The 17,475-nt window shown below is 53.5% G+C and overlaps 1 protein-coding gene across 2 annotated transcripts in view; it reads right to left on the bottom strand.

Moving 5' to 3' along the window:
• Positions 1–1,619: 1,619 nt before the first annotated feature.
• The window catches only part of NXN (nucleoredoxin), a 54,045-nt gene continuing 38,189 nt past the window's right edge, over positions 1,620–17,475 (bottom strand). For both annotated transcript variants that reach the window (XM_055718869.1, XM_014280332.3), the window contains exons 3-8: positions 16,124–16,257; positions 15,622–15,722; positions 14,961–15,067; positions 8,185–8,364; positions 5,389–5,513; positions 1,620–2,808 (exon numbers count right to left, since the gene is read on the bottom strand). In XM_055718869.1, the coding sequence (XP_055574844.1) occupies positions 2,626–2,808; positions 5,389–5,513; positions 8,185–8,364; positions 14,961–15,067; positions 15,622–15,722; positions 16,124–16,257 (830 nt within the window). In that variant the 3' untranslated portion in view covers positions 1,620–2,625. The remainder of the gene's footprint in view (positions 2,809–5,388; positions 5,514–8,184; positions 8,365–14,960; positions 15,068–15,621; positions 15,723–16,123; positions 16,258–17,475) is intronic.

Here is a 17,475-nt window from a genome sequence, read left to right as displayed (position 1 = left end):
TGCTGACAGCATGTGTCCTTTCTCTGGCAGCACAGGGGCTGTGTGGCGTGGCCGCTGCTAGTGGTTTTGGGGTCAGAAAGGCCAAAGCAAGGTTTGCTTACCCAAACCCTGTGCTCTAACCAGCGATGAGAGCAGCAAACCAACCCTGCTGCAGGTGCCTGCTGCACACCGGGCTGGCCCCAGCGTCTCTGAGCTCTGGCATTTGTGACTCTGCTGCTGCCAGGAGGTGGAAGGGTCTGTCCCTGTGCAGCCACCTTAGCACCTCTCGCTCCGGCAGCTGGGTCTTGGCACAGATGAGTTATGAATGACGAGGGGAAGCGTGGAAAAGGAGCTGTGGGCACTGCTGTCCATCTGAGGGGCGCTGGGCCCCAGGGAAGGAGACCGCTAGGCCTGCCTGCTCCTTCCTGAGGGTAACAGCTCTGCTTGCAACAGCCCACCTCCGTGGGACTGGGACGCACCACACAGCCCTGGTCACGCTGGAGGCTCCCACCCAGGCTGCACAATGCTCTCCGCATTGCTGGCAGCTGCATGTCCTGCAGCTATGCTGCCTGCCACCCGCCTTGCTGTGCATTTAAAAATGCCTCCTCTGTGCTGGTTGCCAGTCACACAACCAGCAACTTACTGCCAGCCCACTCTGCTGGCTCCAGTTTTATGTTACTACACTGAAATCTGTTATATTGTCTGCTGCAGAAATACCCAGAGATGGAGGTTCAGCCTCTTCCATGCCTAAGCCCCCCCATCTCAGCCGCACACCACGCTGCCCAGGCTGGGGGCGTACTGTGCAGTCAGACAGCACATTACCTCAAGCCTGAAATCACTCCTGCCAAGCAGTTCCATCTCCAGAGGCCAGTTCCAGCCCCAGTCTCATCAAATTGACCCAGAATGACCCAGTTCTCAGGCAGAAAATTGCTGCTTTGCTCCAGTTCCTACAGAGCATCTACCAGAGCGTTTGTGACGGTGCTGAGCCCACCGCGTTGCTGGGAGCCTGAATCACAACATCCAGAGTGGAAACACGTTCTCCCTCTCAGCTGCTGCTGCATGACCAAATGCTACAGATCCCCCCAGTTTGTCAAACCCACACCCGTTGCAATTGCCCCCAAACCAGCAGGCACCCACTAAGCACAGGCAGCGCACGTGCCTGGTGATGGTGGAGGCAACTGCTCATCCTCCTCCACCGGCTGAAGTCCGCTCCTGCTCACTGCCAGAGCCCTTAACCCTGCAGCAGAGGGTAACTAACTCACTGAAAAGTTGATTTCCTCAAAAATCTCCAGTAAAGGGGCTAAGAGTTGATTTAGGGTTGATTTAGGGTAGATTTCTTGCAGCCCAGTGCCCAGGGAGGTGCAGCAAGCCACAGCTCCCAACGCTGCCGCCATCCTGCAGCAGCCCACTGGCTGGGGGAGCGGCACCGCACGGGGCACCAACCCCCCGGCCCCAGGACGAGCCAGCCACAGGCAAGTCTGTGCTACACCATGCGATCCCAGCTCAGCCGCCGCAGCGCTGGGAGCTGCCGGCACAAACACCTACCCACGGGGGCTGGCTGAGGGGCTCCTCTTCCACACGGGTCCCAGCTGGGCTCCCTCTCCCCAACAGCGGGACGCGGCAACCGGCACCTCCAGGGACAAGGTTATTATAACAGTTTTATTACAAAGTTCCAATCACCATGTACAGTTTTTACAATGTCACTTTTCAGGGGCTCAGCTGTGCTGCTTGGGTGAGGAAGGGATTATTTTTTTTGTTGGGGTTTTTTTTTTTTTTTTTTGGTTATTTTTTAAAGAACAGCACCATTAATGTTAGGTTTGGGACACACCTACAAAAAACAGCTCAATCAACTAACATAGAGGGGAGAAGACAATTCATACCAGAGAGAGGGGTGAGAGGGGATGGGGAGAGCACAAGGGAGAAAGGAGAGAGGTGAGGGCAGCCTGGTGGTGGTCCTCCTCCTGGCTCAGAGAGGGAGGGAATGAGGGAATACCCACCTGTCCCAGGTGGATGGACCCTGGCACACACAGCCAGCGCTGCCTAAGGCTGTCGGTGCTTGGGGTGGGAGGTGGGAAACCCACCCGGAAAGGTCTCACCCCCAGGAGGAAGAGCTTGGCTGCGCCGTGGTCTTTCAGAGGTTGTCAGCAGTTAAGACTTTGTCTTGGCCTTGTCAGGGCACTTGCGTGGGAAAGAAGGATTGGCCAGGGGTGAAGTGGACAGTTTCCTTATTGCTTCCTTAAAGTCACTTAGTCAGCAGGGGTGGTAGGAAAGAAAAGAAGGGGGAGAAGGAAAAGAAAAGAGCCCCAAGAACCCCATCCACTGCCTGATGCATACGCTGGGAAGAACACCATGCAAAAAGATTTGCCTGCTAGCTAGTGTCGTGTATAAAGTAACGATACGGTAACAGTTCTGGCCTGGTTATTAGAGAATATACCACCATGAAGCACAAGCGAAGTCTCCAAACGCCAACAACTCCCTGCTGAAAGTGCATCTCAAGGAGTTTGCTTAGGAGAAGGATCCACTGCGTAAAACAAGGCACCACAAGAAGGTTGGATACTGGGTTGGGCGTGAGGACACGCTGGAGAATCCACAAGCGGCGGAAGAGAGACCTAGTTTTAAATAATGTCTGTTGGCGCAAAAGCCCCCTTAGATGGGCTCGGGCTTTAGCTTGTCTGCTAGAAAGTCGCTGACAAAGGCTTCCACGATTTCAGGTGTGATCTCCTCCACATCCATCACGTACTTGGCTCGGGCTGACATGTCCAGGATGGTGAGCAGGGGCGCAGCCTCCGGCAGGTTGGTGTAATCCCGCAGGGAGTCGGTCATGTCGTCCTGGAGGCCAAACCAAGAGGGAGAGAGAAGTCACTGGCCCAGCCAGCACACCAGGACCAGTTTGCTGCTTCCTCACCCGTGGTCCAGCCTGGAAGCATCTCCCAAGGCACTGGGCCTTGCACCGGGCCTTGCACCAGCACCGCAGGACCACAAGCGTAGCAGGCAGCACCCACCTTGCTGCCTGCTCTGCCCATCGTTTGTGTCAAAACCAAACCAGGCTGATTTATCCCAAGCTGGGATGGGACCGGGCGCTCCTCCAACCCTTTCCACAAAAGGAACAACAGTTCCCAGCACCTCCAGGCTGACCCACTGCCCCAGGCCACCCCGATCCTCTAGGGCAGGAGTGATTTTGGCATCCGCAGCTCAGGAGCTGGGAACAAGTGCTGAACGTGGGGACTTGCCAGCAGCCTGCCAACACAGCCACGGCCTCACTGCTCACCAGGGGTGGATGCCAAAGGGACCCGGGTGCAAGCCTGGAGCAAACCAGGAAACGGATGGGATGAAGAGCTGTGCTTTGAGCCAACGCTGAGACCCCACCGGCACATCCAAGTGTCTGAGGGCAGGCAAACAGCCACAGGGGTGCTGAGCAGCAGGCGCAGGCTGCCCTCCCTTCAGCACAGCACAGCTCTGGGCAGAGGGAAGAATTTGTCTCCGCCAACGCTTTGCAATGCAAAAAAGCCAGCGCTGGGGCAATTCACTTCCCACTCTCGGCCAAGCTGACCACACGTGGCATCTGAAACCGGGTGTTCCTCTGTGGCCCTTTCCAAGGGCAGTAACAGAAATCAATCAATCTGGTTAGCGGCTGGTGGCTGCACAGCATGTGACGGCGGCGGCTGGCAGGGTAACTCCTGTCGCGCCTCCCCTTCCATTGCAGGGGTTTCTGGCGCAGTCGGACCACGTGGCAGGGAAGGATGAGCGGGGCTGGGCCCACCACCTCAGGGCTGGGGTGCTCAGCCACCCGCCACCCTCCACCCTTCCCACCTCCCGGCACAGGTGTTGGGATGCCTCATCCTTTAGCTGATCACCGCAAAGGGACCAAAGAACATTTTTAATCAATGCAAAACCAGCCTAGACGGTGCTGGGAGAGGAATGGGAGGCGCCTGCTCCAGCCGTGGCTGGGCTGCTTTGTGCACGGGGGCTGGCGGAGACCCGAGGCCAGTGCTCCCGGCTATTGAGGTGACGGATGAATGGGACGTGCTGGACGCTCCCCATTCTTCAGCCTGGCCGCTGCAGGGACGTCGGGAGCTGGATGAATAGCAGCAATGTTTCAGCTACAGCCGGCAAGCAGGAGAAAAACGCTTCGCAGGCTCTGGGGGAGGGGGGGCAGGTCCTGGACCCTCCCAAAATAGCCTTTCCAACAAGGAGCTTATTCAGGGGCATGGGGCTGAGCTGGGATGCTCAGAGACCCGTTACAGCGGTGGGAGCAGGAGCGCCTGCCCAGAGGGGGCCAACTGGGCTGCGGGAGGCAGTGGAGGGGGGCTTGCCTGGCAAGGGGGGCCAGGGTGCGGTGGTGGGGACCCTTTTGTGCGCAGGGCAGCTCCGGAGGGCCCCACTCACGGCACACTGCGGCTGTGACGTGAGCGTGCAGGGACAGAGCAGGCGCACGGCCATGCAGTGACTGTCACCTGCCCAGGCCCTGAGCAGTGCCTTGGGAGAAGAACTGCAGGCCTGGGGAGGGGCTGGCAGCTTTTTTGACCCTTATACAAAACCTTCCTCATTTGCAAGCCAGCAGCAGCGCAAAGCACCTGAAGCCCCGTTCCCCATTTTCTCCAGCAGATCCCTGGCTCTGAGCACCACAGCCTGCACATGCCCTAAATACCATCCCAGCCACCAACAGTGTGGCCAGCTCAGGAAACAACCCTCGTTTCACAGGGCAACAGGCAAGCAGTGACATGTCCCTGCCAAGACCCAGGGCAGGGCAGAGCGGAGCTGGGATGCCCATGCTGCAGCCAGCAGGGGGAACACACAGCCCCGTGCCACCCCAGCAGCTCCTGCCCTCTCCCAGGGGCAGTTTTGTCTGGCATCACCCCAGCCAGCAGTATCGGGCTGCCTCTTGCAGGCACCCCTTAGGGAAGAGGCTGGAGCACCAGTACCTGCCCTCTTCCCAGCATGGGAAGGAAGGCAGCAGCACCTGAGTGAGGGCAGCACCAGCTGGGCCAGGCTGAAACCCAAACCCTGGCTCCTTTCCCCCTGCCCAGCCAGCTTTCCTACCTGCACAGCCTCTCAGGGTTTGTGGGGGCAGCAGGCAGGGCAGCATGGGGCTGGCAGCCCCAGCTCGGCAGATCCTGCTCTCTCCCACCTCCCCCACCCCCGCTCTGCCCATCCCCAACAGCTCCCACACTCGCTGTCAAGCTTTTCCACCTCTGAGCAAACGTGGCTGGGACCCCTTTGCCAGAAGTAATATCCAGCAATGAGAGCGGGGGACTGAGCCAGGACTCGGGTCTGGGTTTGCTCCATGGTCCCTGACTAGCTGCAGTAGCTCAGTGCCTCAGTTTACCCATCTGAACAATGGTGACAGCAGTACCCAGCCCAGCTCAGTCCTCGTACAAAGACACAGCTCTGCGCTCTCCTCTTGCTTACCTCGCCTGCCACAAAGAAGAGCAATGGTGCCTCCTCTTCTTTGGCTTTGTACTTGGCAATGATTTTTTCAGCTATGGGTTGAATCAGTTGTTTCGCTGCCTCCGACTCTCCATCATCCTCTGAATCTGCAGGGCACAGAGGTGGGGAGACAAAACAAAAGAGGCAAGGCAAAAAGGAGGTTAGGATCAAACGGATGAAAACCGGCCGGGCGCTGGCAGCTCTATCCCACAGCACCACCACGCAGGAAACCAGAGCCTGGATGTGCAGCACAAACTTCAAAGCCCCACGGCTCTGTAGCAATTAGGGAGCAGCTGAAATGTGCTTTTTATGTGAGACAGGGAAACATGTAACAGAAGAGCAGCTCCTGCTCCCCAAATACTTCACTGCTCACTCCCTGGTGCCGTTGCTGAAGCACAGGGACAAACAGGCGCAAAAAAGCTGCTTTGCAGTTTGAGAAGCATCAGCATGTTTTGAAGACCAAACAAATGCACTGATCTGAGGCTGCCTGCCACCCCTGCCCGCCACCCACCATCCCTCCGCCTCGGGACGGCTGCTCAGCAGCTTTTCTGCTTGAGTCTCTGCGGCAGCAGCACTGTGAAGGCAGCTTTGATTTGACAGAGGTAGAGTAGAAAGAGATGGCAACATCAATCAAACACCAGCCACCACTGAAGTTCAAATACTGAGCTGGAAAGAGGAGAGACTGCGTCCTTGAACAGCATCGAGATGAAATGATTTCAATTCAGGGACAACTTTTAGCATTTAAAAAAAAAAATAATAAGTAAGGCAGCAGAAAAGAGGCCCCTGGTCTCCCAGCTTGTGCAGCTCTCGTGGTCCCCTGTGTAACCACCTGACACAGCTGGTCCAGCCCCCAGCTGGGACTGGCAATGCCCATGCCTGAAGCGCTCTCTGCCCTTGCTCCACTCGTCCCTGTCCTCCTCTCTGGCTTCTCCAAGCAAAGCAGGCAATGCCAGAGACACTGCACGCTGGATTTCAGGGTCTGTCCTGCGTGCATGACGGTGATAAATACATAGAGTTGTGGGGTGTCTGCAGGGATTGATTCTTACACAAACAGCCGCTGCTGGCAGCACTCCAGGCAGCCCTGCACACTCTGGCTAACCCAGCCCTAAGCTCTCCCGGGAAGGATGTAGACCGGTTGGGATTTATTCACAACTAGCACTGGCTAAGCCTGCCATCTCCTGCACCTACCCTCTCCTGGGGGCATTGCTGCCCATGCAGCACAGACACCAGTCTGCTGGGGGTGTGTCTCCCAGCAGGACACAGGCTGGCCAGGAGCCCTCATCCCCAGTGCCTGCAGCACCAGCTTCACCTCTGCTCCAGCATATCACCAGCAGGTTTCACCGAGGCCACGCATCCCCTCAAGTGTGAGTGAGAGCCCCCGCTGCCAGCCCAACAGCGCTCTCCTGACGAGCTGTTTGCAGCAAGGTGATAGACAAACTTTGCTCGGAGCAAGATAAAAATAACTCTTTCCAGAGGCCTGCAGCGCCAGCCCCTATCAATCATGCTTGGTGTGGCCAGCCAGTCCTCCCCGCGTGAGGAGAGCATTTTTGGCTCTGCGCTCACATCCCCTGCTGGGCTCTGCTGAATAAATAATCAGGGTCAAAAGGAAATCTGAAAGGGAAGAAAGGAAGAGAGTGAGAGCCATGTTATCAGTGCTGCAGAGAAGGGTGTGCTGCTCACAAAGGACATGTGAGGAAGCAGGCCATGAGCCCTGCCCTGGCCCAGGCCCCCTACACAACACCAGCAGGCTCGGGGCATGAAGGGCTTCTTCAGTCAACTCCCACCACAGCTCCACAGAGCACTCATGGAACAGCCGCACTCCCCCCAAGAGCCCAGGACCCCTCGGCTCGCTCCCCTGGATGCTGTGCACACCCCTCTGCCACCCGCCAGGGGCTCAGCCTGCAATGCAGCTCATCCTGGCTATGGCCCTCGCCTGATTTAACTGTCCATCCATTGCTGGCAGGGAAGCAAAGAGGAACAAGCCAGCTGTGCTTCAGATGAGCTCTAGGCCTCTTTCCAACAGCAGGGAGCTTCCCATGTGGGTTAGCAATGGAAGAGGGACAGGAATTTTGGGGAAAAGCCTGCCCTGTCCTGCAGCCAGTGCCCCACAGGGGAATACCCACAGACAAGCTGAGCGCTAAAGAGATTTCTCTGACGGCCACAGCCCTGCTCAGCCTAGGGATTCAAGCCCTGAGCTGCCGTTTCCAGCACAGAGCTGTAATCTCTCCCAGAGATGCTTCCTCTGCCTCCTCTGGAATATCACGTGTGCCTGAAGTCCCTGCTCTAGAAAGCTTTTCCCGTCTCCACCACCACTGGCCATGACAGTGTATTTCTCGTACTTCCCAGCACGATCAGCATTCCTCTCCACAGCTGCCACTAAAGCATCTTTGATACAATAGCTCCTCTCCACTGCAAATTGTTACGCCATTGTAGCCCTCAAGTCGCTGGGTGGGAGACGCGTGGGCACAGGCAGGCTCTGGTAAACCTCTGCGACCCACAGGAGCCCATTTCTCTGGTACGGACAAGGCTTCAAGTCTGTCAGCCCCCTTAAATCCTTTGGGGGACTCCACAGGGACCTCTCTCTCCCTACGGCCTCTCCGGACACGTGAGCGCATAGCACTGCTCTCAGTGATGGAATGGGCTGATGCCCCTTCCCACAGGCAGTGTTACCACCAGACGCAGGTTCTCAGCCCCGTGGCCAGTTCTAGCCGAGCTGGCAGGTAGCCCAGCCCCCATCCCAAGCACAGGCTCTGCTTTCCAAGCAGCAATGCTCCATACCTACAAAGAGAACGAGGCAGGGGCCCTCATTAAGCTGCACAGCATTGGAGTCTGTCAGCTCCAGCACGGGCTTGGGGTGCCAGGGGAACTCATGGCATTCAATATCGTTCAGCACCTCCACCCGCCCCTGCCGCGTGATCACGTCTCCCTTGGAGTCCAGGACGATGAGAGTCGGGATGCCTGCAACGGAAAAAAAACAGGGGGGATCAGCCAAAGCGCAAATCAGCCAGCGACAGGGCGTGGGGAGAAAGGCCTTTTCCTATCGCCTCCAGCTCTGGCAGCAGCCCAGCGAGCATGCTACCTCTCCACAGCTCGCTCACGGTGTAGGAATCGGGGCCCCTGGATCCTGTTTCTGTCCTAGCAGAGCGCTGTAATTCAGCAGGCAGAGCAGGAAGCTGAGAGACAGGCTCTGGCATTGCCTGCCTCTCCCTGCCCGAGTGCAGGCAGGGGTCACTGCCATCTGGCGCTCCCAGATACAAACACCACCAACACAGGGACCCTCCTTGCAAGAACCTCTTGCAAACTGCCAGACAGACATGCCCCCTGCGCAGGAGGCAGGGCAGCGCTGCCCCACAGGCACCACCACCCCAGCACTGAGATGCGCCTGCCGTTGGAAGAGCCCAGTCCCCGGTTCACAGGAACACATGCAAACCTTTTTGCAGGGTGGACCACAGACAACGGCAGCCAGGAAGCAGGGTGTGTTCCTTCCCAGAATATATTTTAGCAGCCACAATCTCTCCCATGAACCCCCGCACCCCTCCAGCACTCAGCGCCAATTGCCCAGCCATTTCCAGAGCACAGGGATGTGTCTGGTGAGTCATGAGCATTATTACCTGCTTCGGACACTGTTTCACACCACCCCAGCCTGGTGAGGCACCCAACACTGCCGGTGGGGGAAAGGCCCCTGGGCTGAGTGGCAGCCACACAGCACTAACCACAGGGATTTAGTGCGCAGGGGCACGGCTCACCCCTGGGAAAAGCCAATACCTACGCCTCTGCAAGCAGAGATGGAGCAGGATCATACCGATCATATAAATTAATGCCAATCAGACTTTGCCACATGGCTAAAACACACACAAATGAAGCTGGCACCCGCCTTACTGGCAGTGGCTGTGGTGTGGGGTCTTACTGTCGAGGCTGCCCTCCACACCCAGCTGCCAGTTTCCAAATCCTGCAGGACTGAACTACAGCTACAAGTAATACTACTGTGGCAGAGCAACCCTGCCCTCAGCCCCCCTGGGATACCCTCAAGGAGCACAGCAGACTGCCGTGCTGAGGCTGGGGTGGAGGCAAGTCTGGGTCTGTCAGGGAACAGCATGCGGGGAAGAGGAGACTTGCTTGCACACTGGTACTGGCTTGTGGATCTCAAGCATGAAATCAGCTTTGTTTCCCCACCTGGGGCCTGGAGATGCTCGTTACTCAGCACAACACACCTCTGCCAGCCCTGGCACAGCACCAAGCAGGCGGCCTCCTGCCCACGGGACGGAGGTCCAGAGTTATTTCCTTCTGCAATTTGGACCCTTGGGAAAGGAAGGAAGATGTGCATTTTGCTTCATTTGGGGGAAAAAATAAATAAACCAAGAGATAATCAGTTAAGTATGTCCCTCAATATGAAGAGGGACAGTAATCTGCCACAACACATCCCTCCTGAGACTAATGAAGCTGTGCAAGAATGTCCAGAGTCTACTGGATCGTTGCACTGGGCAGGACCAGGGACTGGGGGACACTGGATGAGGTTCTGGCCCTTGGGACAAAGCAGCATTCTGCCCTGAGCTACGGGGCTGGAAAGGCCAGTTATAAAGAAGAAGCCTCTGTAAGGGAGGCAAACACACTTGCAGCAGAGATTTAGCACAAGTCACCTATTCTAATGTGGCTGGGCTGTCAGTGGGGCAGGGTGGACACCAGCTGGCGACCATCCCATCTGATAATGCACCGGTGAGGCTTTGCTGCCACAAAACAGTCTGGGTCAAGTCAACAGGAGTGGCTCACGTTGGTGACTTCATCTGGAAAGCACACCATTCCTCTCTCATTGAGGAGACAAAGAAACATCCCACAAGGAAGGAAGAGGGGACAGTTTGGGATCAGGTCCCAAGTGATGAGTGAAGTGACCAATGCTAGTGCCAGGTGCTGCTGTCTGCTTCTCATCACCTGGGCTTCAATCTGCTCACTATCTAGCACCTCCTGCTTCACCCAGCAACATCCCCCAAACCACGATCAGCAAACCGAGGCAACTCAGATCCTCCTGCCCTCATGCTACAGCTCATTTTAAAGCTCATTCATTAGCAATACCCTGCAGAGACATTCTCTGAGCAGGGGGGACCCAGCATGCTTGCCCTTGCCAAACTCCTGGCACTGTGCTCCCATGTTTGTACCACAGTGGGTTACTCACACGCCCTCTGAATTCAAGGCATGTCTCTAGGAAATACATGGCCATCTGTCTGTCCCACGCCTGCCTGCAGGTCCAGGCGAGTGGCTGCATTCCCCTCATTCCAGCCCAGCAGGGTCCTTGCATTCCTGCTGGTTCACTGGGGCTGTGAGCACCCGGCTGGTGCAAGAGCAGCAGCGCAGGAACCGGCCCAATAACTGGGCTTGCAAATCCTAAGGGTATGCCAAGAAAACCATTTTGTATCACAAAAAGGCTTATTCATTACCTGCTGGTATTCAAAATAGCTCTAGGGCAGGGATGGGTTAAACAGACTGTAAGGAATTGGGAAATCTCACTCTGGCTCTACCCTCCAAGGCACAAAGTACTACTGAAGCCAACAGAAGGCACACAGTGATCAGTATCCCGCATAATCTGGATCTTTATCCATTTGTGATTCCCAAACCTGTCCCACATGCCTGTTTTTCCATCCTCTCCAGACCTGCTTTATACATGAGAGACAGGCAAGGAATGTGGGTTCAGCTTGGTACCCTGTCGCCACTCAGCCTGAACGATGCAGCATATACCAAGACAGAGATTTCAAACAAGCTTTGCTGATCTGGAAAAATTAAGGGCCTAATTTAGACACAGATCTGTGAGTGCGATCCCACAGCTATCAGGGACTTCATCCACTATTCAAAGTATTCTGACTTTACCTGATTTGCATATGCGGACACACACCCCAAAGCATCCAGCCACTAAAACCTCCAACTGTGAATACAAAACAGACTCAAGAAAACAAGGAGTCTTTAAGATAATTCATTCTGGGTTTAGCACGTTCTGCAAATGTAAGTAAGACATCAAAAAGCGTGGGGCTGGGTTTTCAATCTGTTAGGAGGTATGTGACACATGCTAGGCCAATTCCTGCACCTTTTACCCTGCACCAGAGGTTTCTCACCAGCCACCAAGCTCTGGCTTCCTTTCTGGACCTGCCCGGTGAAAGCTGAAGCAACCCATGTGCTCCCGGTGCTGAGCATCGCTGCCTTGCTCAGCTCCTTCCTGCACATCCCTGCCCACATCCCTGGGGTTAGGACACAGCCTTACCAGGCTCACAGTGGCATCCCATAGGATCAGCCTTGTCTTCCCAGGTGAACCCAGTTACTGCTCCCCTAGCAAACACGTTCTCTTTGCATGGGGGACAGACCAGCAGGACCAGGGGAACCATCCTTAACCTAATTCACACCTGCTAACCCCGATACTTTCCCCTCGGTGCCCCGCTCCCTGCTCATCCCAGTCACTATTTGTTATTTTAGTGCCTTTTGGGGGCTTTGGTAATTTCCCTGAGTTATAACACCAGAATTTACTTATCAAGAAGAATCACAGATCAGACACTCCACAATGAATATTGTATAAGCTTGGATAAGAATTAGCATAGACAAGCTCAGTTTGATTTTATGCATTAGAAAATGGATTTGGTTCCCATGGGGCTAGCATTTTATGAAAACAGAGGGGCCAAATGATTTATTACAGAACCTGGCAACACATCTACCTATTTACATATTAAAACCTATATCTGACATGGAAATCTCATCTGCATTAAGTCTGTTTGGTGAGTAATCAAAATCAACATGAAGCAAACACTCAGAATACACCAACCGCAGGTTGTGTGGTGGGTTTTACTGCTGCTCTTTCAGCCCTTCAGAAGAAAGCTCCAGAAACCTTATGGAAGAAGCTTCCCATAACAGTGACTTACAGGCTGCTCCCAGTAGCTGGGCTGTGGGAGTGACCTGCAAGTGTCTGGGCTAAAGCATTGGGGTAGGGAGAAAACAACAGTTTTTGGAAGTTCCCCCAAGGGACTGCAAATCCCAAAGAGATGCCACGGAGTCCACAGCGAATATTCAGGAACCCAAAAGGTCTCGTAAGATACAGAACAACAAGGGGAGATTCCTATCTAAGCACAAAATTCATCACTGCTCCCCATTCCATCAGGAGACCTAACTCAGGGGATTTCACCTAAGGCAGGACCACACAGACTGGGAGCTGCCTGCATAACAGAATTACTTCTAAGCAGCCACAACACAAACATGACTCTTTCTCAAGATAGTGCTGCACCCAGAAGCAATTTAATATAGGTGGGTACAGTACAGCAGCACAGTGACTGCATATACGTTATGAATAGAGGCATTCAAGTAAACCCAAATAAAGACCAATAACTCAACTTACATTTTATACTGAGTTTTTGAATGCTGTAGGGGCCAACACAGGACTAAAACAACAAGAGATTTGACTGTCTTGCTGCTTTCCACCACAGAAACTTAAAGCCGTCAGGAAAGACAAGCTCTTCTGTTGTTTCAGCTCCTGGCCTTACAAAAACCAGTGGAAAAAACCACCCCATATGCATGCTGTGCTCACAATCCAAGGCACCACCAGGATGGTAACCTGGACACTGAGTGGGCTACGTGCTTTCTTTTGCTGGTGCATAGGTGCAACTCCAAAGGGGGCTTTGAAGATGCTTGGCAGCATCAGAGCCATGCATCTGGGGAAAGGCAGATGAGGTTATATGGGTCTGATTTTTCATTTAGGTGGAATAACCACCAGTGGTGATGAGCTCAGACCACAACACGAGCTTTCTTTGCAGAAAGCCTTCCTTACAGCTGGTGCAGCAGCTTGCTGCAAAAGCCTGACTGCAAACAAGCAGGCAACCTCAAAGTCTGCACACAGGATTCCAATTCGCTGGCTGCACAGGGGTCAACAACAACCTGGAGTCCCTGGGAACAGCACAAGGGTTCACCTCCAGCCCTCTCCCTCGTTTACCGGTGACCCAGCACCCTGCTCCACCCCAGAGCACGGTGGGGAAAGAGAGCCCAGCCCAGCCTTGCAAAGCCCATGGCACACAGGTGGGAAGGCAGGCGGGACAGCAACGCCTCCTGCACAGGGTGCAAATTAGCCTGCCTGCACATTCCCACACGACTTTGGGATCGCAGTTCATCCTTGTGGAGAAGTTCCCACTTTACAGGAAAACCATGATAGGTAAGCAGAAGGGTTTGCACTCAAACATGCCTAAATCCCAGGGTCAGTGTCCCTGGGAGAGCAGCTGAAATGCAGGGGGTAATATGGGATATAATTACCCTGGGTAATACCCTGGCAGAGGAAGGGGTCAGGGTGCAGGGGAACAACAAATACTTTTATTTTCAGGTCAGAACACAGTGACGAGAGACATTTAAGGAACCAGTGGCTGGAGTTAGAGGGAAAGCTGTTGTCACCGTTTCCCGGGCTACAGCATGCCTGCTGCTCAAGTATCCATGTCTGGACACCTTATTTACAAAAAGTCCCAGTGAAACTGGCAGCAGTCCTGCAGTGCTCAGCCGAAACCAGCACTGGAGAGGTCTGTGAGCAGGCCGGGGAAAAGACGGATGAATTTGGAAAGCTCCTGCCTCGTGGGAAGGTAATTAAGCAGCAAACTGATGGCTATTTAAAGCAGGCAAATGGTTGTTCTTGGTTTAAGGTCAGGGAACAGAGCTGAGTGACAGCACCTGAACTCATGCCAGAAGGGGTGTTTGGAGAGGACCCCAAGGAGGGATTATTTCTCCTGCCACTCTGCCCAAGCCCTCAGCCACCTTCGGCAACACTCCTCCTTCCCTGCAGATTGTGTTAACAGCCTGCCAGCCCGCACCCACCTGACGGCCATCAGACAGAAACAGATGAGAAACAGGCACGCTGCAGCAAGACCCTTTAACCACAGGGAGAAACTATATGTACATACATAAGACCTCCTTATGAGCTAGTCACCTTGCATGTCTCTATGCTGCAGTCTGGCCCCTGCAGGAACAAGGTGCCAGTCCCCAGGAGGGCTGCTGTGAGCTTTTATCATCTTTGTGACTCTTTAAAGCCACCCAGACAGACAGAGTCTCTCCCCTGTCTCTATGAGCAGCCGGGGCTGCTGGAATTCTGGCACTGGCCTGTACAGTAAAAGCAAAGCCATGGTTTACATCAAACACACACTCTTCTGTAATTCATGTCACTAACATAAACCAGATGCCATCTTCCTCAGCCTCTGCAGAGAACGATGGCCTGCCTTTGCGCTACATAAAACAGCAAGAAAATGAAATCTAAACCTTCAAGAAAAAGCAAAATAAATAAATCAGTAATTAGGCAAAAAACATCCAAGCCAAAAACAGCTTCCAAGTTTCCAGGAAGAATTAGGTTGTTTATGGAAGTCCTGTTTCAACTAACAGCCTGCCTGGCAGGTGGTAGGAATGTGAGTTTGTGGAGAGCAGAAACATGAAGCTGCTCTGCCTGGGGCACTGCGCTTTGCTTTGCTGTTTTCTTGTTTTAGTTAAACAAGAGGAGACATTACAAATATTCAGCAAGAGGAGGAGAAAGGGGAGCTGTGCATCACTGTGGCCTTTCCTACCTTGTATGCCATAGAGTCGATTCAGGCGTGACCGTCTGGCCTCATCAGCATATGGCACAGCTACCCAGGGCATCTCACTGAAATACTGCTTGAAGGAGTCCTCTGACCTGTGCAAGGGGAACAGGGCATAGAATCCAGAGTACAGCCCCTCTGCCTGCCACACTCTTTCTTCTTCTCATTAAAAACCTGGCCTGAAAACCCCTTTATCCCTTCTACCAAAGCCCACTGGTACGGGCTGCTGGCAGACACAACCTGGGGAGAGCCAGACCAAATTTAAAGCCCCCAGTCCCTCAAGAAGAGGTTTGTCATGCATTTTTTTCCCAATAAAATATTTCAAACACGCCAGGGCACAGGAAAGTCAACTCATGGTAACAGCAGCGGCTTGAGCAGCCTTCAGATCTCAGACCCAGGAGCTGCAAAGCAAAATACAGAGCTCCCCCAGAGCAAGTGCCTACTATTGCCCCACTGCTGCCTTTGCCAGCCCCCCTTTGCACTTTGCTGCTCGGCAGAGGGCAAAGGACTTGGGTGGCCCTGCTGATACCAGAGCCAACCTGCTCCACCCCAAATCAGATTTCCTCCTCAAATCAAACCAGCAATGCTCACGGCTTCCCAGCTTGGGGGCAGCCAGCTCTGTCTGCACAGGGTGTTAGTGCCTCCTTACCTGTCTGCACTAACAAAGAGTATCTCAAACTTCTGGCCTGCCTCCTTGATTTTCCGGTAGGACTCCACCAGGACCCTTGTGAGGCTTCGGCATGGTGGGCACTGCAAAACACAACACATACATAAGGACATTGTCTCCTCCACAGGGCCAGGGCCATACCCAGCAGGTCCAGATGACCTAGTGACGATAAAGAGACGTCACCTCATTTTTGCTGGTGTGCTGAGCAGCAGCCCTGAACATGACTGGGGCTTATGGCCCATAAGTTGCCAACAAAATCTCTTCCATTTTTAAAATCTGACCACTCTTCCCCTTCTGTAAGGGCTAGTTGAGGATAACAGGCCACTGCAACGCTGTGGCTTCTTCCAGAATGACCAGAGAATCTTAACTGCTTCAACACCAACTGGCCTGTGCTCTCCCACAGAGCTCTGCAGCAAGAGCTGCAGGGGGACCCCCAGAGTACCCAAGTTCACTCCAACTACCCTGCAAAGCACCAATTACTCACCCAGTGTGCAGAGAAATAGACACCAACATGAGAACCCTCCAGGGCCTTGCTGTCTAGTGTCTGGCCATTGTTCCTTAGCAGAGGCCCAGCAACAACTTCACTGAAGGGTTTTGGCCCCCAGGGGAACTCCAGACCTGGGGAGAGGTCGGGATGGGGTTGCAAAGAAGACACAAACCAGCAACAGGCACACACAGCTTTTACAAGTTTCAAAATGTTTCACTAAAAAAACCATCCCACCTTCTGCGAAGATACAGGGGGTCCTACCTGAGGAATCCCACCGGGGTTTATCCCCACCCAAGGGGGATGCAGAGCAACTCCACTGGCACCACCGAGCCAAGGAAGCTGAGCTCTGTTCCGCAGCCAGGGACACCTCCTTCTCACAGGTATGCTGCACCTGAGCCCGAGTTGCAGCACTTTCAGCTTGACAAAGCCTGCTCTGGTTTTGTGACTGATAAGGCATCTTTTCCTTATCAACAACATTTATTTTCACAACAGAGGGCAAGGTGGTATGTGCTCAGGAATGCAATCCGACTATTTGCCTTATACTGATACTAACCATGTATTTATAAATATATATGCACATATTTATTTATAAAATCTTATATATATAAAAAACATGGGGTTTATATGTACTTTTATATATATTTATAAAACTAAACTTACACTAACCCTCTGCACCCCAAAGCAAGCATGTGTGTGTACACACAAACATGTGTCCTGAATCATCTGCTACCAGCATCCCGAGCAATCAATTTACGTATTCAGCCAGAGAGGAGGAAACATCACAGATGGCTCAGGCCACAACGTGTACTTGCTGTACAGTTCCTGCCACCTGAATTAAAGCCTCAGTCACCACACTCAGTATCAGCTGCATGAAGAATCGACAAGCCATGCATGGACAGACTACAGCTGTTGAATGACAGGTCTGCATGGTCTACAAGTAAAGGGCACATGTTTTGCTCAATTTGGTTTTTGCAAATTGGAAGAAGATGGATTTAACATTAACCCCCAGCACAGTAAACCTCAGAAACCAAGAACGGCAGCATTCTTCTGTTGCATTTGTAAAAAATGGGGAATTCATTATCCTAACAGTGTGATGTCAGCGATAAAGTCCCACTCAGTATTTTGGAAGGATTTTACTCCCAAGGTACGGGAAGCCTGGACTCTCAGTCTGTCTGTCCATGTGGCTCCACTGGGGAAAAATCCAAACTTAGTTTTTCAGTTAGTCTAACTTTTTCCTCATTAGCACTCCAGACAAAAGTCCTGGAGGGGAAATCTTTGTTCTTTTCAACAAGCAAAACCAAAACACAAGATCTGGCAGGAATGATGCAGAAAATTTTATGCTGAAAATA

Source organism: Falco cherrug, chromosome 1 (assembly GCF_023634085.1).
Source record: "Falco cherrug isolate bFalChe1 chromosome 1, bFalChe1.pri, whole genome shotgun sequence".
Classification (NCBI taxonomy): domain Eukaryota; kingdom Metazoa; phylum Chordata; class Aves; order Falconiformes; family Falconidae; genus Falco; species Falco cherrug.
Note: the sequence above shows the minus strand (reverse complement) of the source record. Positions and strands in the feature narration are given on the sequence as shown.